The 23,677-nt window shown below is 35.6% G+C and overlaps 1 protein-coding gene across 1 annotated transcript; it reads left to right on the top strand.

Annotated features, from left to right (window-relative positions):
• The first annotated feature begins 18,671 nt into the window (after positions 1 to 18,671).
• LOC131163870 (salicylate carboxymethyltransferase-like) lies at positions 18,672 to 21,125 on the top strand. Its single transcript, XM_058120679.1, has 4 exons — positions 18,672 to 18,901; positions 18,999 to 19,379; positions 19,492 to 19,746; positions 20,358 to 21,125. The coding sequence occupies exons 1-4, from the start codon at positions 18,827 to 18,829 to the stop codon at positions 20,718 to 20,720; spliced, it is 1,074 nt and encodes a 357-aa protein (XP_057976662.1). The 5' UTR covers positions 18,672 to 18,826; the 3' UTR covers positions 20,721 to 21,125.
• The last annotated feature ends 2,552 nt before the right edge of the window (positions 21,126 to 23,677 follow it).

The raw sequence follows: 23,677 nt of genomic DNA, 5'->3' as shown, positions 1-23,677 counted from the left end.
AGAGATAAATAAAGTGACAATTAAGAATAAATACCCACTTCCCTATATTGATGATTTGTTTTAGGGGACACATATTTTTTCCAAGATTGATCTACGATCCGGGTACCATCAAGTGAAGGTCAAGGTAGAGGATTTTTTGAGGACAACATTTAGAACTCGGTATGGCCATTATGAGTTCCTAGTTATGTCATTCGGACTGACGAATGCTCTTGCCGTATTCATGGATCTAATGAACAAGGTTTTTCATCAGTACCTAGATCAGTTTGTTGTAGTTTTTATTGATGATATTTTGGTATATTCAAAGAACCGCGAAGAGAGTGAGGATCACTTGAGAATAGTTTTACAGGTGTTGAGAGAAATAAAGTTGTATACCAAATTCAAGAAGTGTGAGTTTTGGTTGAAACAAGTCACCTTCCTTGGACACATGATGTCCAAGGTGGCATTTTGTGGATCAAAGCAAGATTAAGGAGGAATTGGACTAGGAAAGACTGAAAAATGTGTAGGAAGTCAGGAGTTTTTTGGGATTGGTAGGATACTACCATCGGTTTGTAGAGGGATTCTCAAAATTGTCTGCTCCTTTGAAAAAATTCACTAGGAAGAGTATGAAGTTTGTATGGACAGATGAGTGTGAACAGAGTTTTCAAGAGTTGTAGCAGCGACTCATTAATGCACCGGTTCTGACAATCCCTTCAGGAGAAGGGGATTTTGTAATTTACAGTGATGCATCACCCAAAAGGCTTGATTGTATGCTAATACAGCAGGGGAGAATATGAGAAGAATTACCCTACTCATGTTCTAGAGTTAGCACCAGTGGTCTACACGCTGAAAATTTGGAGACACTATCCTATATAGGGGAAGGTGTGAGATTTTCACTGATCATAAAAGTCTAAAATACTTCTTCACATAGAAAGAATTAAACATGAGGTGGAGGAGATGGCTAGAGCAGATAAAAGATTGCGACTGCACCATTAGTTACCACCCAAGAAAAGCTAATGTGTAGTTGATGTTTGAGCTGGAAATCAATGGGAGCAGTAGTATCAGCAGGGATAATTCAACATTTGATTCAGATGGATTTTGAAAGGCTTAGTGTGGAGCTGGTGGAGGGTGATTGCCAAGCATTTATTGCCAATCTGGTATTACAGTCCACCTTACAAGAAAAAATTTAAAGCTGCCCAGAGGAGTGATGCAGAGTTAGTAAAACTTATGGATAAAGTGCAGAATGGACAGGGGACAGAGTTCAGTATCTCAAATGATGGAGCCTTGAGGTTCCGCACCAGGCTGTGCATACCTACCGACCCTAAGATTAAAAGGATTATCTTGGAGGAAGTGCACTGATCCCTTTATATAGTGCACCCGGGAAGCACTAAAATGTATAGAGATTTTCGAGAGTCATTTTGGTGGAGCAACATGAAGAAAGAGATAGCTGAGTGTATAGAGCAGTGTTTGACATACCGACAGATGAAAGTTGAGCATTAGAGGCTGGCAGGATCATTGCAACCACATCACATCCCTGAATGGAAGTGGGAGCATATATCAATGGATTTTGTCATAGGATTACCTCTGGCATTGGATGGACATAATGCCATCTGGGTAGTCATAGACCGTTTGATGAAGACTGCCCATTTCTTTCCTATCAGAATTAACTTCTCCATTAGCAGACTGGCAGAGTTGTATATATAGGAGATAGTTAGACTCCATGGCATGCTAGTGTCTATAGTTTCAGATCGAGACCCACGTTTTACATCTCAATTTTGGAGGAGTTTGCAGAGGGCCATGGGTTCTCAGTTGACGTTCAACATAACATTTCATCCTCAAATAGATGGGTAGACGGAGAGGACGATACAAGTTATGGAAGATATGCTACGAGTATGTGTGCCGGACTTCAGGAGCAGTTGGATACAGTTTATACCACTAGTTGAGTTAGTTTATAATAATAACTATCAGGCCAACATTGGAATGACACCATATGAGGCGTTATATGGTAGGAGGTGCCGATCCCCATTATACTGAGATGAGATTGGAGAAAGACATATTTTAGGACAGAGCTGGTACAATAGACTCATGATAAAGTCAGACTATTAAGAGACAGAATTTAAACAGCACAGAGTCGGCAAAAGAGTTATGCTAAGACTCGCCAATGAGAATTGGGGTTCGACGTATGGGATAAAATATTCTTGAGAATTGAGTACTAAGGAAAAAAAAAAACTTTATTGGTATAAGTGTAAGTTAGCAAATTTCGGGGACAAGATTTTTATAAGGAGGGGAGAATGTAATGATCCCAAAAATAGTTATACAAGATTAGTGGAATGATTCAAAAAAATTATTAATTATTAATTTATTAATAATTTTAATTAAATAAATAAAAAATATAATAAGATATATTATATGTATATATAAGTTCCTGAACATTCAGGATTGCAATTGGAAAAAAAAAAGGGGGAAACAGACTTGCGCCCAAGTCTCTCCAGTCGTCTCTCTCTCTCTCTCCTCTGTTAACTCACTCTCTCTCCTTGATTTCCTTGCCCAAACGTGCGTTGATCGGAGAATGGAAAATACCCCTGGGTTCCATTCTTTGCCACCGACATTTTAATCAAAGTGGATTTGTTGTAGGAGCGTCGTAGGCACTGTTGACTCTATGAGTCCAATCCTATTTTGATAATGAAAAATCACTCGGTATTTGATCTGTGCATTGAGTTTGTGAACAGGAACTATATTAAGCATGCATGGAAGGATAACGAGTCATGGAAGCTATAAAGTATAAAGTATACACAACTGGGCAGATCCATGGAACTCAAAGAGTACAAAAATGAAGATACACGTACAAAGTTCAAGAACATCATGGGAATGGGTACTTAGAACTAATGTATTTACATTTTCATATGATTTAATTTGAGGCTTAAATCATACCTTAGAATGACCTTAGGACTCATGCTTTTTATGAATATCATTAGGGGACATTCATGGGCTGTGAACCGAGTGTGAGGAGAGAGCTGTATCTCTTGTAAGCAACGGAGTAGGAGGGAGCTGTACCTCTTCTAAGTAGCCGATTGTAAGGGAAGCTCCATCCCAATTTAAGGAGTTGGGATTATAGTGAAATCCTTGAATGAGTTGCTTAAGGCGAGGATGAAGGCCGAGTTGGCTGAACCTTGTAAAAATTACATTTTTCTTCTCTCTTCCCTTAACTATTTACTTTCCACACTACATTTTATTTATTCGTATTGCATGTGTATGTTGATTAACGTTACACACAATTAATTGGATAAAAAGAAATCATTGATAAAATAATTTAAATTCTGTCATAAATCCCTGAAATTGATTTGTTAAATATACAAATAGGGATTAAGTGGTAAATAGGTTCAAAGAATTTTAAAATACCCAATTCACTCCCCTCTTGGGATTACACCTAAATCAACATTTGGTATCAAAGTGGGTGTACATATACTTAATAGTTTATTTGTAAAAAGATCACATGACACATATCGGTGTAACTCCATTCAGTGAGGGACACTCATCCACTATACCACCAATTTTCTGCGGTGTAAATTACACCTATTGGAAACGTAGGATGAGCATATATCTATTGAACGTAGATTGGAAGGTATGGAAAATAGTCACTAAGGGTAATCATATTCCCATGAAAGTAATTGACAAGATTAATATACCTAAAACATAAGATGAGTATACAGAGGAAAACTGGAAATCAGTGCAAATAAATGCTACTGCGATGAACTTACTGTTCTGTGCATTAGATGTAAATGAATTTAATAGGGTAATGACATGTAACTCGGCTCAAGAAATTTGGGAAAAATTAGAAGTTACATATGAAGGCAGTAAGGAAGTAAAAGATAGTAGGATAGACATGCTTACCAGTGAATACGAAGCATTTAGAATGACTGTTGATGAATCTATTCAATCCATGTACACTAGATTCACACACATCATAAATTCTTTAAATGCACTTGGAAAAACTTATCCTACTTATGAGTTGATCAGGAAAATACTTAGGGGACTACCTCCAGTGTGGGAAGCGAAAGCTACGACTATAACATAAGGGAGAAATCTCAAGGAGATGTCGGTGGACGAACTCATTGGATCGATCATCACCTATGAGCTTGCAATAAATAAGAGGAAAAATAAGCAGAATAAGACAAAGAAAACCACAACGCTTAAGGCAACATCTCACAGCTCCAATGAGGGAAGTGACTCAAAATCAGATGACGACATGGCTTTGCTAACAAAGAAGTTTATGAAGTCCTTGAAAAGGAATAAGAAGTTCAACAGAAAATTTCGAACTCAAAATCAGAAAGAGGGGAGTCAAGCATGAAGAAAAAGAAGGAAGATCCTCCAACATGCTACAACTGCCGAGAGGTCAGACACATCAAGCCTGAATGTCCCAAACTAGTGAAAGCCTCAAAGAAAAAGAAGAAGGCGCTAAAAGTCGGTTGAGATACACACAACACTAGCTATTCAGAATATGAATCTAGCGACGACAAGATTGCCAATCTGTGTCTAATGGCACATGATGACCTTGACGTATAATCATCATTTTCATCATTTTCATATTATTCTAGTGATTCTGAAAATGAAAATGACATGATTTCATATGATGAACTGAAACAAGAATACATGTACTCTATTAAGATGCATGAGAAGAGAACAAAGAAAATTTCTGAGTTGAAAAGTAAAGTCAAAGAACTTTCAAACTTAATTTAATGACAAAATGAATCTCATGCATCTTTCATAAAAGACAAAGATTTGAAAATTGAGGAATTGTAAAAGAAGTTGAAAGATAAATCTGAGATTATTTGTAAATTTACTGAAGGACAAAATAATTTTGAAAAGCTCCTAAGAAGTCAAACAAATTCTCTTGAAAAGGAAGGTATTGGTTTTAATGGGAAAGAATATCTAAAACAAAGATATCTTCACATTGGATACTTTGTAAGAGAGTCAAAATCATATGTTCCAACTAAGGACTATCGTAGAAATATTACACGCTTTAAATGTAAAAGGTTGGGTCACATAAAATTTGACTATCCTTTCAAAAATAAAGATGTCAAAATTAAGAAAGTATGGAAAGTAAAAGGAGAATCTAGCAATAACCCCCTTGGACCCAAGAAAATCTGGGTACCAAAACTAGTTGTCTAATTGTGTCTTGCAAATATGCTTAAAATTAGCATCCTCAAAAGATAGATGGTATATGGATAGGGGATGTTCATGTTACATGACCGGGGATAAAGAAAAGTTCACATCCATCGCACCCAAGGATGAAGAATTTGTAACTTTTGGAGATAATGTTAAGGGAAGGATCACAAGTGTAGGTAAAGTTGGTAATCTAGCAATAACCCCCTTGGACCCAAGAAAATCTGGGAACCAAAGCTAGTTGTCTGATTGTGTCTTGCAAATATGCTTAAAATTAGCATCCTCAAAAGATAGATGGTATATGGATAGCGGATGTTCACGTTACATGACCGGGGATAAAGCAAAGTTCACATCCATTGCACCCAAGGATGAAGAATTTGTCACTTTTGGAGATAATGTTAAGGGAAGGATCACAAGTGTAGGTAAAGTTGGTAATGATTCGTCACTTATTATTGATAATGTTTTACTAGTAGATGGTTTAAAGCACAACTTATTAAGTATAAGCCAACTGTGTGATAAAGGTTACAAAGTGTCTTTTGAACATGACAAGTATACTGTTGAACACAAAACTGATAATAAGATACTATTCATTGTTAAACGTTATGAAAACGTATATACCACAAGCTTTGATAACTTAACCTCACAGAGTGTGACATGCTTCTTTGCTATGAATGAAATAAGTTGGATTTGGCATGGGAGATTAGGACACGCAAACTTGGATTTAATCTCAAAACTTGTTAAGAAAGAATTAGTTAAGGGACTGCCTAAGACTAAATTCGAGAAAGATAAAATCTGTGATGCATGTCAACTAGGAAAACAAGCAAGAACAAGATTTAAGAAGAAGAAAGAAATCTCCACTACTAGGCCACTCCAAATGCTACACTTAGACTTATTTGGACCAAACCCAATTCAGAGTTTAGGAGGTAAATCATACGCCCTTGTCATAGTTGATGATTTTTCAAGATATACATGGGTACTGTTCTTAGGTCACAAAGATGAAGCATGTGAACAATTCATAAACCTGTGGAAGAAAATCCAAAATGAAAAGGGATATACGATTACTAAAATTCGAAGTGATAAGGGTAGAGAATTTAAAAAGTAAGGCATGGAAGACTACTTTAATTCATTAGGAATTGCCTATAATTTTTCAGCTCCTAGAACACCACAACAGAATGATGTAGTTGAAAGGAAGAATAGGTTTGTACAAGAATTGGCCAGAACTATGCTTAACGAACATAAACTACCTAAGTACTTCTGGGCTGAGGGAGTGAATACCACCTGTTATGTTCTAAATAGAGTTCTAATTAGACCATCACTTAATAAGACTCCTTAGTAATTATGGAATGGCCATAGACCAAACATGTCATATTTTCATGTCTTTGGCTGTAAATGTTTTGTGCTTAGAGACAATGAGCATGTAAGAAAGTATGATGTGAAATCTAATGAAGGTATCTTCCTAAGCTATGCCTTAGATAGTAAAGCCTATAGAGTATATAACAAATGAACATTGATGGTAATAGAATCTATTCATGTTGTGTTCGATGAGTCAAATCCCTTCTCCAAAAGAACTGATGAAGATGAAATTGAATTAAACAAGAAATTTGAAGAACTATCCATTGAGAATGATTCAGAAAAGAAAAATGAACTTTACAAACCATCCATTGAAATTGATCAAATTGAAAATGAGGTTAATGAACCACCTAGAGAATGGAAGTACATTAAGAATAATCTCATTGATCAAATAATAGGTGAACCATTATATGGAGTAGCCACTCGATCCTCACTTAGGAATATGATCAGTCATTTTGCATTTCTATCTCAAGAAAAACCTAAGAATGTGAGTGAAGCTGTAGAGAATGAATCATGAGTGTTGTCCATGCAAGAAGAGCTAAACCATTTTGAGAGAAACAAAGTATGGACATTAGTTCCTAGACCTGAGGATAAGAATAAGAAAATGGATATATAAGAATAAAAAGGATGAACATGGGATAGTTGTGAGAAATAAGGCATGACTAGTAGCTCAGTGATATAACCAGGAAGAAGGTATAGATTTTGAAGAAACCTTTGCACTTGTAGCTAGAATGGACGTCATTCGAATGTTTCTAGCATATACAACTTTTAAAGATTTCAAGTTATATCAAATGGACGTCAAGAGTGCATTTTTAAACGGTAACATAAATGAAGAATTGTATGTAGAACAACCCCTAGGATTTGAAAACCATAAGAATCCAAATCACATTTATAGATTAATAAAAGCCTTGTACGGTTTAAAGCAAGCTCCTGGAGCTTGATATGAAAGGCTAAGCGGTTTTCTACTAGAAAATGGATTTATAAGAGGAAAGATAGATACAAATTTGTTCATAAAGTCTAAGAAAGATGACTTACTCCTAGTTCAAGTATATGTAGATGACATCATATTTGGAGCTACAAATCAAGAATTGTGTAATGAATTTGCCAATACTATGCAAAACGAATTTGAGATGAGCATGATGAGTGAACTAAATTTCCTTCTAGGACTTTAGATCAAACAAGAAAAACATGGAATATTCATAAATCAATCGAAGTATATTAGAGATCTACTCAAAAAGTTTAATATGGAAGATGGAAAAATACTAGGTACATGTATGAGCGCCTCATTGAAATTTGACAAGGATGAACAAGATATACCAATAGATGTCAAACTTTATTATGGAATGATTGGTAGCTTACTATATCTGACTGCTAGTAGACTTGATATAATGTTTAGCATATGTTTGTGTTCAAGATTTCAGTCTACACCAAAAGAGTCACATTTTCTAGCTGTTAAATGAATACTTAGATACCTAATAGGAACCGTGGAAATTGGATTATGATATCCTAAGTACACATCTTTTGAGATAATCAGCTATTTAGATGCTGATTTTGCTGGTAGCAAAGTGGATAGGAATGGCACAAGTGGTACTTATTTCTTAGGACATTCGCTAGTCTCTTGGTTTTCCAAGAAGCAAAATTCAGTTGCTCTTTCTATAGCTGAGGCTGAATACATAGCGGCAGATAGTTGTTGTGCTCAAATGCTATATATGAAGCAACAACTGAAGGATTTTGGATTAAGTTATGAAACAATCCCTATAAGATGCGATAATACGAGTGCAATAAACATCTCAAAGAATCCTATATTACATTCACGAACTAAGCATATAGAAATACGACATTATTTTCTTCATGATCATGTGCAAAAAGGGGATGTAACACTAGAGTTTGTATACATGGATGAACAATGGGCAGATATATTCACGAAACCACTTGCGGAGGATAGGTTTATTCAAATTAGGCATGAATTAGGCCTAATGCATAGTCGAGAGGTTGCATAGAATTATATTAGACGACAATTTAGGGGGAGCAACGTCACTTAAGATGTAATCATTTGGTATCAAATCAATCAATATTTGTTTTCATTTTATATAATATTAGTCAACATTTGGTATCACTTCAATACTCATTTGATATCCTCACATAATCTTTGAAATTTATGCATTAGCATGAGGAATGGTTGATGTAAAAAGGGGAGAAGTAATTTTTTTTTTTTGTCAAATCTGCTAGTTGGAGAAATTTAAAACTTTAAGATGTAAAATGGAAGAAGAACATATGGTTATGTACCCTCATGCACTAATTCTTATACAAATTTTTAATGTCAAAAGGGGGAGAAAATTAAGGAGCAAAAAAAAATATTGTTGGCATCACTAGATAAATATCATGAGCAAATATGGTTGGAAGCAAAGGGGGAGAAGGATAATAGCAAAAATTGTTGAAAAATCAAAAGCAAAAATTGTTTGGCAAAACTAATTGTGTAAATAGGAGAAGAATCAGATTAAACAACTTGTGCATGAACAAGAGATATTTCATTTATTGAATATTTAATGCATTATTTTAGGGGGAACCTTGTTAGGCGTAACTCATTATCTATTTTTTGCTTATGTATTTGTCATCATAAAAAATGGGGAGATTGTTGACTCTATGAGTCCAATCTTGTTTTGATAATGACAAATCACTTGATATTTGATCTGTGTATTGAGTTTGTGAATATGAGCTATATTAAGCATGCACAGAAGGATAACGAGTCATGGAAGCCATAAAGAATAAAGTATACACAATTGGGCAGATTCATGGAACTCAAAGAGTGCAAGAATGAAGATGCACGTACCAAGTTCAAAAATGTCATGGGAATGGGTATATAAAACTCATGTATTTACATTTTCATATGATTTAATTTGAGGCTCAAATCATACCTTAGAATGACCTTAGGACCTATGCTTTTTATGAACATCATTAGGGGACATTCATGGACGTGGAAATAATGTCAAAACTCCGAAAAAAAATTTTATAAAAGAGCCAAGAATGAAAGCAAAACAAAATTTTCTAACTAAAAGGAAAATTTCAGGAATTGGGAACTTCAGAAGACCGAAGTCAACGTTCAGTCGTCTGAAGTGGCAACTTCAGAAGACCAAAATTAACCTCAGTCATCTGAATAATTTCTTTAGAAGATCGAAGATTAAGTTCAGTTGTCTGAATAATTTCTGGTGAAACTCATAACCTAACAGAAGCACCTCAGAAGACTAAACTCACACTTCAGTCGTCTGAACCCAACACTTCAGTCATCTGAGCCCCAACCTCAGTCATCTGACCTTATATCCAGGTTATTTTTTGAAGCTTAAAAGAACTTCAGTCATCTAGGCCTTTGACCTTAGTCATCTGAACTTGCGGGAAAACTTAAAAATTTAATTTTTATTAAGAGAACTCGCGAAATAATTTTTGATCCAACGGTTGAGATCTATTTTAAAGGCAAAATCACTATATATACTGTACATCTAGACCCTAGTTGTGTCACGCCCCGAACCCACGAGTGGGTCCCAGGTGTGAATTTAGTAACCTAACCTGTCTCTGTATCAAATTAAAATATACATGATACAATACAAAAGAGGGTCCAACCCCGTGGGGTGAACGGATGCCCATATATATATATATATATATACACATACTCATCCTTACGCAGCGGAATACAGTCTTTTATACATGTATAATATCATACCAGAGTCTATACAACTAGGATATACATTCCCACAATACCAAACATACCCTAGGTGTCTACAAAAATCATCCCGACAACCTGGATACCAAAAGCCCGTACCTAGTAGGTACTAGTAGTAGCTACAACACCCTTGCTTCAAGACGCTAGGATGCTACTTACGGCTACCTAAGGGACCTGAAAAACATTGTATGTACATTTGGGGTGAGACACCTCTCAGTAAGGAAGAAAGCAGTTTATATCAGTGTGTGGCATACCAGTGTTATTTTACATACTTCATAACACTATAAAATACGATACAGTTCGAAACATTTACATACAGTTTCATACATATACATACAGTTCCATACAATTCCAGTATTTTCACAAAACCATTCCAGTACATACGATATCCAAAACATACGGTTAGTGTCGTCACACTAGTTCGCAACTACACAAGGTCACCTTGTCTCACAGTGATTACATTGCTACATACACAACTATGCTGCGATGACCGAGGCCCAATAGTGATTACATTGCTCCATACGCAACTACACAAGTTCACTTAGTCTCACATCGATTACATTGGTACATACGCAACTACAATGCGACGCCAATAGTGATTGCATTGCTACATACGCAACTGCACAAGGTCACCTAGTCTCACATCGATTACATTGCTACATACGCAACTACAATGCGACGACTCAGGCCCACAGTGATTACATTGCTACATACGGTGTAGAACACATCCTTCGGTGACCAGCCAGAACATACTGGTGATATTTCACACCCCGGATATAGAGCCGGCCACTCTCGCCCACAGTAGTTAACTGATACATGGCTGTTTTACAAATTCCTGGAATCATTTTAGAACTCACATTCCTATACATTTCAGCGTACGGTAATTAGCCGCCACATAGTTGTTTTACAAATACCTGGAACAAATACATACTTTCATACATATCACACTTATTTGGTTTACGGAAAATCATATCAATTACAATTTCAAGTATATAGTTTATGCAAAAATGAATTACGGTCACCTCAATAGTACAATTTTAACATAACCAACTATTTCCAAAACAAAGTAGAGATGATACCTGAAATCCCCAATTTTGCCGAAAACTGTAACCTGAAAATCCCGTATTTTTACCCGATAGATTTTTTTTCAAATAAGTAGTCAAATCATACATACGATCGTAGCCTACAAGCTTACCGATCCCGATTTCGAAATTAAACTGATATAAATAAAATCCCTTTACCTCAACCCGAATTCCAACTACGAACTCTACAGTCCTCAAAACTACGAACCGAGACTTCAAAACCTACAAACCACAATACAGTACATGCTTACAATCCGTACTACTACACATATACTAAATTGGAAATGAAAACCGAACCTTACCTCGATTTTAGCCCGAAACCCAAAATCCTCCAAAACGAGATTCCGATCTGCTAGAAACGTAGAGAATCCTTCACTGATCCTCGTAGTATCGTTGGATTTACGAACCGGGCAACGATCAGCAAACAAAACTAGAGAGAGAGAGAGAGAGAGAGAGAGAGAGAGAGAGAGAGAGAGAGAGTGTAGGGAGAGTTCTAGAGAGAGAGAGAGACAGAGAGAGAGTGTTTGGGGAAACTTAGCCCCAAAGCAACCCAAAATATCCTTATAAAGACCTTTGACCTAGGGGATTTCATCAACGAGTTGGTGTTTCTCATTGATGAGGTCTTTAGGGATTTCGTCGATAAGACAGAAATTTCGTCGACGAATCCTGATATTTCCAACTCCCGTCTCTTGGCTTTTCCTCGTCGACGAACCTCTGAATTTTGTCGACGAGAAGCCTTCTACCTTCGTCGATGAATTATAGCCTCGTCGACGAAGTCTGCAAAATTCCATTTTTTTTCCTCTTTTACATAATAAATCCACATCTCACGGTTCGGGTTCTTACAAGTAGAGTAGCTAAGACTAACGAGAATAGAAGAGAACATATTATTGAAAGAGAATTGAGAAACTTGAGCTGATTGCTACACAACTGCCTGCACTACATCATATATTCATCTTCCTTAGGCAAATCTACTCAGAAAACTAAAAGGGATCTCTCTTATACATTCTGATTTCAACTTGGTTTTGAGGTTTGGTGATTCAAGTTATTATTTTCAAGAGCTTCACATCTCATCACTTGTTATTGAATATCTTTAGAGAATTTGATCTTGAGTGCTCCTAATCATATTGTGCTTTTTTTTGACAAGTGTGTTACTTGAGAAAGTTTACTTTGCCATTGACATATATATATATATATATATATATATATATATATATATATATATATATATTTATATTTATATATATTTCAAAGAACTACTCATTTCGAAATCTATTGTTAAAATAGGCTAGGTGATAGAGAGTGAGTATACCTATATATATATATATATATATATATATATATATATATATATATTATTTAGATAATCTCACTACTTGATAAAGGGTTTTATCTTCGGTTAAATAGATTTGATTCAAGTGTGTGTTTTGTTAGAGGATCTATTTTACGATATATTAACACTTGATTAAATATCCTTGGTATTTATAAATATTCATTTTATTGAGGAATATTTTCTGGAAAAACAATATATTCAGTGTGTGATCTTTGAAAATCATATATATATGCATATTGGCTTATTTCAAAGTTCACTGTGTGTTTAAATATTTGAAAGAAAGTTGTTGATTTTGATTGATCTAATATTCAAGACAGTTTTTTGAATAAGTTCACATTAGATATATTTGTGCATTTTTACAAAGTGAATTAGAACCCTAATATTCTCCAAAGCGTTTAAATATAACATTACTTGGGAGTTTTTGGTAAGAAGGAAAATTTTGTATTAAGGCATAATCATTTATAAACGATTGTATAGTTTCATACATTCTGAGTTTCAAATTTCATTATATGGTAATGTATTAGGAATTTGAATTGTACTCACTGGCTTTGTTTGAAAGCAATTTTGAGTGTTTTACAGATTTGATTGTAATCACGGTTTGGGTTGTGAATCGGGTGTGAGGAGAGAGTTGTATCACTTGTAAGCAGCGGAGTAGGAGGGAGTTGTACCTCATGTAAGCAGTCTATTGTATGGGAAGCTTCGTCCCAATTTAAGGAGTAGAGATTATAGTGAAATCCTTAAGTGAGTTGCTCAAGGCGAGGATGTAGGCTGAGGTGGCCGAACCTCGTAAAAATTGCATTTTTCTTCTCTCTTCCCTTAACTATTTACTTTCTGCACTACATTTTATTTATTCATATTGCATGTGTATGTTGATTAACATTACACACAATTAATTGGGTAAAAAGAACTTATTGATAAAATAATATAAATTCTGTCATAAATCCCTGAAATTGATTTGTTAAATATACAAATAAGGATTAAGTGGTAAATAGGTTCAAGAAATTTTAAAATACCCAATTCACCTCCCTCTTAGGATTACACCTAAATCAACATTTGGTATCAGAGCGAGTGTACATAGATTTAATAGTTTATTTGTTAAGAGATCACATGACACATATCGGTGTAACTCCATTTGGTGAGGGACACTCATCCACTATACCACCAATTTTCTATGGTGTAAATTACACCTATTGGAAACGTAGGATGAGCATGTATCTATTGAACGTAGATTGGAAGGTATGGAAAATAGTCACTAAGGGTAATCATATTCCCATGAAAGTAATTGACAAGATTATTGTACCTAAAACATAAGATGAGTATACAGAGGAAGACTGGAAATCAGTGCAAATAAATGCTACTGCAATAAACTGACCGTTCTATGCATTAGATGTAAATGAATTTAATAGAGTAATGGTATGTAACTCGGCTAAAGAAATTTGGGAAAAATTAGAAGTTACATATGAAGGCACTAAGGAAGTAAAAGACAGTAGGATAGACTTGCTTACTAGTGAATATGAAGCATTTCTGAGCTTGTTTCCTTTTCTGTCTCTCATTGGCTTGCTTCCCCTTCTACATCAGTTTGCTCAACTTGATGTCGCAAAGATTTCTTTGATTGCTCCATATCAAGCTGCAATCTATCCGGACCTGTGTCTTTGTTATGATATTGCTTGTATTTTAGTTTGATTTCCATCCATTTGAAAATCATTAAAAGTAACATCTCAGCTAATCAAACACTGCCTTTTACCTGGAGCATCAATCCATAGTTTGTATCCCTTCACACCTCTAGTGTATCCCACAAATGTACATTTTACAGATTTAACTTGTCTATTTTTGAGTGAAAATAGGCCACACAACCAAACACCCACAAATGGCCATACTCGGCTAGTTTTCCTGACCATAATTCCTGTGGAGTATTGAACCTTGTAGCAAAAGAAGGGCTCCTATTAAATAGGTATACTATTGTATCAGTAGCCTCTACCCAAAAAAATTTTGACAGACCTGAGTTAGATAGCATACACCTAACCCTCTCCGAAATGGTTCTATTCATACGTTCAGCCAGCCCATTTTTCTAAGGTGTGTGCTTTACTGTTCTGTGCCTAGCCATACCCTCTTCTTGACAGAACTTGTTAAATTCATTAGACAAATACTCCAAGTCATTATTAATTCTCAGGGTCTTTACTTTCCTACCCAACTAATTTTCAACTAGAGTCTTCCACTCTTTGAACTTGGAAAAGGTGTCACTCTTATTATTAAGGAAGTAGATCCACACCTTCCTTGAGAAGTCATCAATTAGAGTTATAAAGTAGTTAGCTCCTCCATGAGATGTTACCTTTGCAGGCCCCCACAAGTCTGAATGAATATAGTCCAAGGTTTGTTGGATTTTATGATTAACATTCCCAAAACTTGCTTTTGTTGCCTTTCCATAAATGCAATGCTCACTGAAAGGTAACTCAATCAACTTTTCTGTGCCCAGCAGCCCTTGTTTTTCCAATTCTAGAATTCCCCTTTGATTGATATGCCCAAGTCTCATATGCCATAGCTTGACAACATCATCGGTAGCATTCTTCAAGGGTGATTCTTCTCTAATAACAGTTCTCCCAATGAGAGTATACAACCCATTCTTGACCACTCCTTTCATCATAGTCATAGATCCCTTGGCTACCTTCAAAACCTCATAATCTGATCTGAAGGTACAACCAACTTGAGTAAGCTTTGCTAGGGAGATAAGGCTCCTTTTAATTTCAAGTATGTACCTAACTTCTTGGAGCAGCCTATCCACACCATCAAACATCCTTATTCTTATTGACCTGATGCCAAGTACTTTATAGGACTTGTTGTTGCCAAGTAGAACACAACCCCCAACAATTTCTTTAAAAGTTTCAAACCAGTTTTTGTTGGACACATATGAATGAGCAGCCTGAGTCTAGTATCCTTTCCTTTCCTGAATCAATATTAGACACATTTAATACCTTGGCACTGTCATACCCATCCAATACAACTACTGCATAACCTTCATCAATTGGTTTCTTCCCCACATGTTGCTTCTTTTTAGGACAATTTCTCTTAAAATGTCCCTCCTTATGACACTTAAAGTACTTTAACCTTTTTCCTTTAGATTTCGACTTCCCTTTGTTATTCTTGTTCTTTTTTTTTTTTTTGCATTTTTTTGTTCTACCTCTTACATTCAAACCCTCTCCAACTTCATTCTTTGACTCCCCCTATTTTGTAACTCTCTAGAATGTAGAACTAATTGGACTTCATCTAAAGTCAAGCTCTCTTTACCATAAATCATGGTTTCTTTTAGGTTAGCATAGGAGGTATCTAAAGAACTCAATAGAAAAATGGCTTGATCCTCATCACTTATAGTTATGTTTATGTTTTCAAGATCCAAGATTATCTTGTGAAAATCATCAAGATGATCATCCACAGACGTACCTGGAGCCATTTTGAAGGTGTAGAGCTGGGTTTTCTTGTACAGTCAAGTGGCCAAGGATTTTGTCAGGTGCATGCTTTCAAGCTTGAGTCAAAGTGCTGCTGCTGATTTCTCTTTAGCCACTTCTCTTAGTACTTTATCACCAAGAGAAAGTATGATGGCACTGTGAGCCTTTTGCAATATCTCAAACTTCTCCTTGTCAGACAGAGAACTGGGCATGTTCTTTTCCTCAAGAAGAGCATCCTAAAGACCTTGTTGCACCAACAAAGCCCACATCTTTAGCCTCCACAAACCAAAGTAATTTTTCCTTGTGAACTTCTCTAAACAATATTTGGCTATCCCCATCATAATTAAGCTTTGATACCAATTGTTAGAAACTCAGTTCTTCTATGTAAAATCAGAATTGATGCTAAACTAAAGTAAATCTTGCATAATTGAATCAACAAAGAAAGAGAACTAACTGTTTTTAAGGAATTAAAAGAAGAAAACACAAATTTACATGGTTAAGCCAATATGGCCTACATCCATGGTGAGAACCCGACGGAAGAACCTTTATTGATGAATCCAATCAACCTTGAGATTACAAGCATACCACCTCATAGTCACAACTTCTCTATATTTTCAAGAAGAACTCCGTCCCTTGGTGTTTTTTAGCTTTCAATCTCTTTTCCTGATCTTTTTATTGCCAAGAAAACTAATCATTATAATAAATGGACTTTAACAAACAACCAACATTATATACAACACACATCTCCTAACTAACCCAAGAAGCTTAATAGAAATCTGCCACTTGTCACTTGCAACTAACTGCTGAATTGTCATCCCAGATTCAGCCTATAACTGTCAACTGCAAGTTATTTGTTTAGCCACAAGTGTGTTAAGATGATTGACACTTATCATCATTATAGTCCATATAAATGACACAGCAAGTATAAATACCCCCTTTAACTTCTCTTTGATAGCAATTTGATTTTCCCAAAAATGTATCCTAATTTTTGGCCTAATTCTTCTTTTGATGATCGATTCAACATCCGATCAAAAAGATATAGTTTGGTTATACTTCATCTCTTCAACAAGTCTAGTAATGAGTATAATGACCTTATTGTTTTGATGGAGAGAAGAACCTATGGTTAGTTTTTTAGAAAATGTCCAAACGAATGCATAAATGTTGGGAGTTTATATTCTCATTATCCTTGATAGAATCAAGTCCACCGTGAAGACATTTATAAACTGTGGTATCATAGTTCTTGGCAAATATCCCCAATTTAGGTTTAATAGTACATCCCAATAGGGGGTGGTCATGCATGGGACATGCAAAAAACGTTGGATAGAACAATATTTTTTTTTTTACTGAAAATGTTATTTGGTGTAGCATCTTTTAATGGTGACGTCACTCGTGCTTCTCTCTTGCATGGGCATGGAAAAATACTATTTCATTCAATGTTTTTTTAGTAAAAAACGTTACTTGGTATAACGTCTTTTAATGATAATGTGACACCCATGCTTTTATGTCTAAATTAAAAAATGTTGGATTTAATTTAAAAAAATGTCGGATGAACCAACGTTTTTTATCAAGCATTTTTTGAGACACATCAATTTAGAAAATAAAGTTTCATCTCAACTATTTTAAAATAATTTTTGATATACCCCAAAAGTATATCACCTTATAAGTCAAGAGGAAACTAAGGTCCAGTATTGATTACAGCAGTTACCACCCAAGTCAATTGCTCGATTAGAGCAATTATCGCCAGCACTATGATGATTAGAGTGATCTACACCAACGCTGCAATAATCGGAGGGATTCATTCCAAGCGTCATAAACACGCTCCTAAATGATGAATCTTCGTCGATTTAAGCATCGGAATGATCTCTCGGAATATACCCCGGGTCCTTCAAGCCACTATTCTTTTATCCTTATTCCGCAACAATTTTAATTGAAATAATATTAAAATTGGGTGCGTGGGGAGGGGGGAGGAAACTCCCCATAGCTGGCTACCCTACCGTAGCTTCTTCGAATAGGCCAACAAGACGTTTGTTTGGCACGTAGGCGTACATGTGTGTATGTTTTACTCGGCGATAAATTAGAAAAAAAAAAAATTACTACGTAGTAAATATACCCAACTCATCTGATATTTCTGTACACGAAAACTTTACTCCCATATAGAAACTGCTATGCTCACAAAAGAACGAGAAGGATTTGAAGTAGAATTTCATTGTTTAGAACGTAGCTACTTCTGAACTGCTTCCCCACAATTCAGCCGCACCCCCAAGAAAAAATGGATTTGAAGCCGATTTTCAATGTGTTGCGGAGAAGGTATTTGGTGAAATGTCCAAAAGGGATGGGAGAAGCTGGAATTTCTTCATTTTCAAACGCAAAATTACTGACAAAGATGGATTGTTTCTGTTTTTCATTTATATATATAAAAAATATATACAAGAATCATAACAAAAATGTTTACCTAAACACCAGCAAGCAACAAAAAACAACGGACAAATACAATGTCATGGTAACTCCAGGTAAAATTAGTTTAGAATGATGATTAAGCCGTGCACAATTGACATTCTTTCCTTTTCTTTTTTTTTTTCTTTTAATTAATGTGGTGAAATGCATGCCGCAGATACTTTGCCGCCTCGGTCGACAAATGATGTAATCGGATGGAACTCACGCTCGTTAGGATTGAGGTTTAAAATCTATAAATAGGGCATCCACGCCTCTCATTGAAACCATCCAATCACCAATATACATATACATCTGTACCACCACCACCACTGTCATCATGGAAGTAGCTCAAGTGCTCCGCATGAATGGAGGAATCGGAGAAGCTAGCTACGCTTCCAACTCCTTAGTTCAGGTTCTATACCCACAAATTCAACCATATATATAATACCATATATATATATTGAACTATATGTAAATTGTAAGTAATATTAATTATTTTATTTTGGCAGAGAAAGGTGCTGTCCATGACAAAGCCCGTAACGGAGGAAGCCATAACCAAGCTCTACTGCAGCACCTTCCCGGCGCGCCTGGCAATTGCAGACCTGGGCTGCTCTTCTGGCCCCAATGCTTTCTTCGCCGTCTCCGAGGTCATCGGTGCCATCCACGATCTCTGCAAGAAATTGGGCTGCCCGCCGCCGGAGGTTCAAGTGTTCTTGAACGATCTTCCGGGAAACGACTTCAATAACATATTCAGGTCCCTGCCCAAGTTCCCCGCCGCTACTGCGCCGTGTTTCTTCACCGGAGTTCCGGGTTCTTTCTACGGCAGGCTTTTCCCCGCCGGGAGCCTGCAGTTTGTGCATTCTTCTTACAGTCTGCAATGGCTGTCTCAGGTACGTACTGAATTATTAATTAATTAAGAAGAAATTAAATGATTCGATCGATTTATTAATTGCAATGAATTGTTACTGAATGAATTGAATATGCATGATATGTATTGTGCAGGTTCCGGAAGGGTTGGAGGGCAACAAAGGGAACATATACATGGCGAGGACGAGCCCGGCGGGGGTGCTGAAAGCATACTACGAGCAGTTTAAGAGGGATTTTTCGGAGTTTCTGAAGTGTAGGGCGGAGGAATTGGTGGAAGGAGGGCGCATGGTTTTGACATTTCTGGGGAGGAAGAGCGAAGACCCATCAAGCAAAGAAGGTTGCTATATTTGGGAGCTTCTGGCCCTCGCCCTCAATCAAATGGTCTCTGAGGTATTTTTAAAAAACTGATCATACTGAATTTGGAAGACACGGGGTGTGGACAAATTATAAAAAAGTGTCTCTCCCTCCACAATCCACATGCCATGCTCGTGTGCATGTGGGGCACATCCTGTGAAGTCCGACTCATGATAAGGGTAGACACTTGCCCGTTATGTTATTTGTGAAACAAAAATTAGGTGGCTTCAACAAATGAGATGCTCTCATTCAATAAAAATACACCAAATAGTTGGATGCAAGACTAATAACCACTGGGTCTCACTTCTTTTATTATGAATGGAATCCACGCAACTTGTACTTATGGAGAATTATTAAATATACTAGTGTACATATACGAATTCGTGTTTAATTATTTCTCATCTAAATAACACACACACAAACAACATGGAACTAGGATAGACATACTATAATTTCTCTACCTACTTGGGATACTATTCGATGAAATATTTGAGATGGTCAAACTTTTCCTAAAATTATTTTATGCCTCAAAATTTCGGCTAGGTTTTTTGTTATTTTTCTTTTTATTATTATTTTTAAATTAATAAACTAGAAAACATGCCTAGTAATTACGTATGAAAATGAGAATGGATGCGTGTGTGGCACAGGGGCTCGTAGAAGAAGAGCAAATGGATTCATTTAACATTCCACAATACACACCGTCCCCTATGGAAGTAAAATCTGAGGTTGTTAAGGAAGGATCGTTCGCCATAGACTACCTGGAGGCATCCAAAGTGAATTGGAATGTGTCCGATGACGATTTCTCTTCTTCTCATATATACAAGGACGGTGCTTACAACGTTGCAACGTGCATGAGAGCTGTGGCTGAACCCTTGCTCCTCGGTCACTTTGGGAATGCCATAAATATCGATGAAGTATTTTGCAGGTATAGGAAGATTATTGCGAATCGCATGGCCAAAGAGAGAACTGAGTTTATTAATGTCACTATTTCCTTGACAAAAATAAACTAGTTAGGTTGATCTATGAAAAAAACAAAAATGCTAGCTTTCTTGATAGTCTTATAAATATCTATCTCGAATTTGATGTAATACTTTTTTTTATCCCACCGTAAATTATCACTTGAGCCTTGGAACCGAGCATAGCACTTTTTGGGATTCCACATCAAGCTTGAAGGATGATTATGTGGGTATAAAAGAGCATAACATTAAATTTGAAATATTTATAAAGTTATTGGGATGACTAGCACAATCAATGATGGACATTAGGTCATTATGGGTCAAAAGCGTGTAATGTAATTGTCAGTACTCAATAATAAATAATTATGGGTTTATGGGTCCATGTATTCTTGGCTAGCTTATTGTAATGTCATTATTGTGGAAGAATTGGAGTACAATAATTGCAGAAATGTTCTTCAACTGCTGCTTAATTGTTAATTACTGTGTGTCTCTGTGTGTGTGTGTGTGTGTTTTTTTTTTTCGCTTCGTATACTTCAAGTATATGCATTCAACAGAAGCCCCCCCCGGCCATTTTTGAGAAAAAATAATATTTATTTATGGGGGAATGATTTTCATTTTTATTTTATTTTTCATTAAGAATTATAAAAACAGCATCTTGTTTTTTGATTTTTTGATACTTCCATAACTTCATTAAAAGATAGAAAATGAAAAGTTTATTTAATTGTAGAAAATTGCTTTCATTTTTTTTTTCAATTTCAGAATTCAAGAATAGTTATTAAAAAAGTAACACTTTGTTCTTACATTTTTCAAAAAATTATGTAAAAATTAGAAAATTAAAAAATAAAAATATTTTCTAACTTTTCTATGCAAATATAAAGAATTGCACAAGAAGCTAGGTATCATTTTTTATACATAATTTTAAAACAAGAAATGAAAACAATATAATATATTTTCTATTAGCTAATAATTCAAATGAAAATAAAATAGTTTTCCACAACAAAAAAAGGCCTTGCCTCTTTTTATTTTATACCTCCCCTAAAGTTTGTCAACTAAGTTTGAATTTTCAGCTTCAAAACTCTTACAAAAAGGGCATCTTGGATCACAGTGCTCCATATTTTGTTAGGATATGGGGTGGGTCGTCATAGTATATGCAACCTTATCCCCTACTTTTATGCGGAAAACTATTTCTTTAAGCTCAAACTCATGACCAACCGGTCACAAAGAAGCAATGTTGCTAATAAAAATTTTTACAAACTTCTCTAGAATTTGAGCAAAAGACACGTGCCACCCTTGTCTCATGTGAAATTCATATGCGTACACTCATTCAAAGTAGTCTACTAGCCACCATTAAAAATGTGTCGTTATCATCATTATAATTTGTAATGGGAAGAATATATAGACACACGGATACTTGTCTTGCATCTAAATAACAAGTACTCAGACAAGTGGAAGGGTACGCTACAAGAAATAAGGTAAAACCGTCACTAATAATAATAAAAATCATCACTACTAGTATTAGTCTCGGTTGTGCTTATACTGAAAAATATTGTGTTGAAATTTTCTCTTTGAGATTCAAAGTTCCTTTGATATATATTGATTTTATTTGTCTTGAATCAAATGTAATCTCTCTCATGTATACACACATATCTACATTGTTATTGAGAGCTGATATAGTGTTTTAGCAAATCTCACTTGAACATTAAATCCATATCATCTGTGAGTGCATATTTATTTGGATTGTATTGTGGTACATATATGCTTGTGTAAAAGCGCTTAAATTGTACGCAAATTTCATATTCATTGTTGTATTGGCGTGACTTGAGGAGGCATTGATCTAGCCCTTAAGGATCGGTAGGGCCTTATTCGCCCCGTAACGAGAATGTGTAAAGGTTGAGGTCAGCCCTAGTGTAATTTGACCTAATTGTAAACGGTACCACTCCACTTGTTAAGTGAGCAATAGTGATAATCTTCGGGCTTACGAGCTGAGGCATGGACGTAGGCACTTTTTCCGAACCTCGATAACATATCTAGTGTTATTTTTACTTTACTCGCTTTTCTGTGCATGCTTGGTTGATTTAATTGTGTAATTTAAATTACAGTTACATTTATTGGTTTACCTTATTATCTGCTCTAGATTGACCCTAGGATTGTGAAATACTGGTGTTGGATAATTGACTTAGTGGAGAAATTCTTTAAAATACCAATTTACCCCCCTTCTTGGAATTGCACCCAAGTCAATAATATTCCTGCATATTCTTCTCTATGTATTATTTCATTTTTTTTTGTATGACTATATTCAGAATTTCCTTATATATAAAATTTTTTGCACTTATTATTATTATTATTATTATTATTTTCCACATGAAATAAAATGTATAATTTTGTTATATTTAGCCCTGGACAAAATAGGTTGTCTAAAATATCAATTGAAGTTTGCAAATGTTTAGAGGATAAATAAAATATTTGGCTAGCTAATTTATTCAACACTTGTTGGAATTGGTGTGATCCCAAGAGGGGGTGAATTGGGTTTTAAAATATTTTTCACTAATTTAAAACATTTCGCCAATTCACCACAGTTCATATCCCATTCAACATATATACGTGTATATAAAGCGAGTTTAACAATAAAAACAAACATACACGTGTGTAGTATCTTATTTAAATCAAATGTGTGCATGAGAATAATTTTAACATTAAATAAACATTCATACACATGCTGAAATTAAAGTGCAGGAATTTAAATAAGATAAAGCGAGCGACACCAGATTTGTTATCGAGGTTCGGCCAAACCAGCCTACATCCCTGCCTTGAGCATACCCCCCCGAGAATTCCACTATATCTGCTCACTTAACCAGGTAGAGCAAAAGTCTTTTACATCCTTACCTTACGGGGTAAGGAAAACCCAAGCTCAATTACTAGGCTGAGTCGAACTAGTCTCACTTACGGGGTTAAGACTTCCCAGTTCAATTCTAGGCTGAACCGAACTAGTCTCATTTACAGAGCTAAGACTC

The sequence above is a fragment of the Malania oleifera genome, chromosome 1 (genome assembly GCF_029873635.1).
Source record: "Malania oleifera isolate guangnan ecotype guangnan chromosome 1, ASM2987363v1, whole genome shotgun sequence".
NCBI lineage: Eukaryota > Viridiplantae > Streptophyta > Magnoliopsida > Santalales > Ximeniaceae > Malania > Malania oleifera.
The sequence above is the reverse complement of the archived record's forward strand: the minus strand, read 5'-3'. Positions and strand labels throughout refer to the sequence as shown.

Coding starts and splice junctions, on each gene's coding strand:
- LOC131163870 (XM_058120679.1), top strand. CDS start 18,827: ATGGAAGTAGCTCAAGTGCTCCGCATGAATGGAGGAATCGGAGAAGCT. Junction 18,902..18,998: donor CTTCCAACTCCTTAGTTCAG/GTTCTATACCCA, acceptor TTATTTTGGCAG/AGAAAGGTGCTGTCCATGAC. Junction 19,747..20,357: donor TCAATCAAATGGTCTCTGAG/GTATTTTTAAAA, acceptor TGTGTGGCACAG/GGGCTCGTAGAAGAAGAGCA.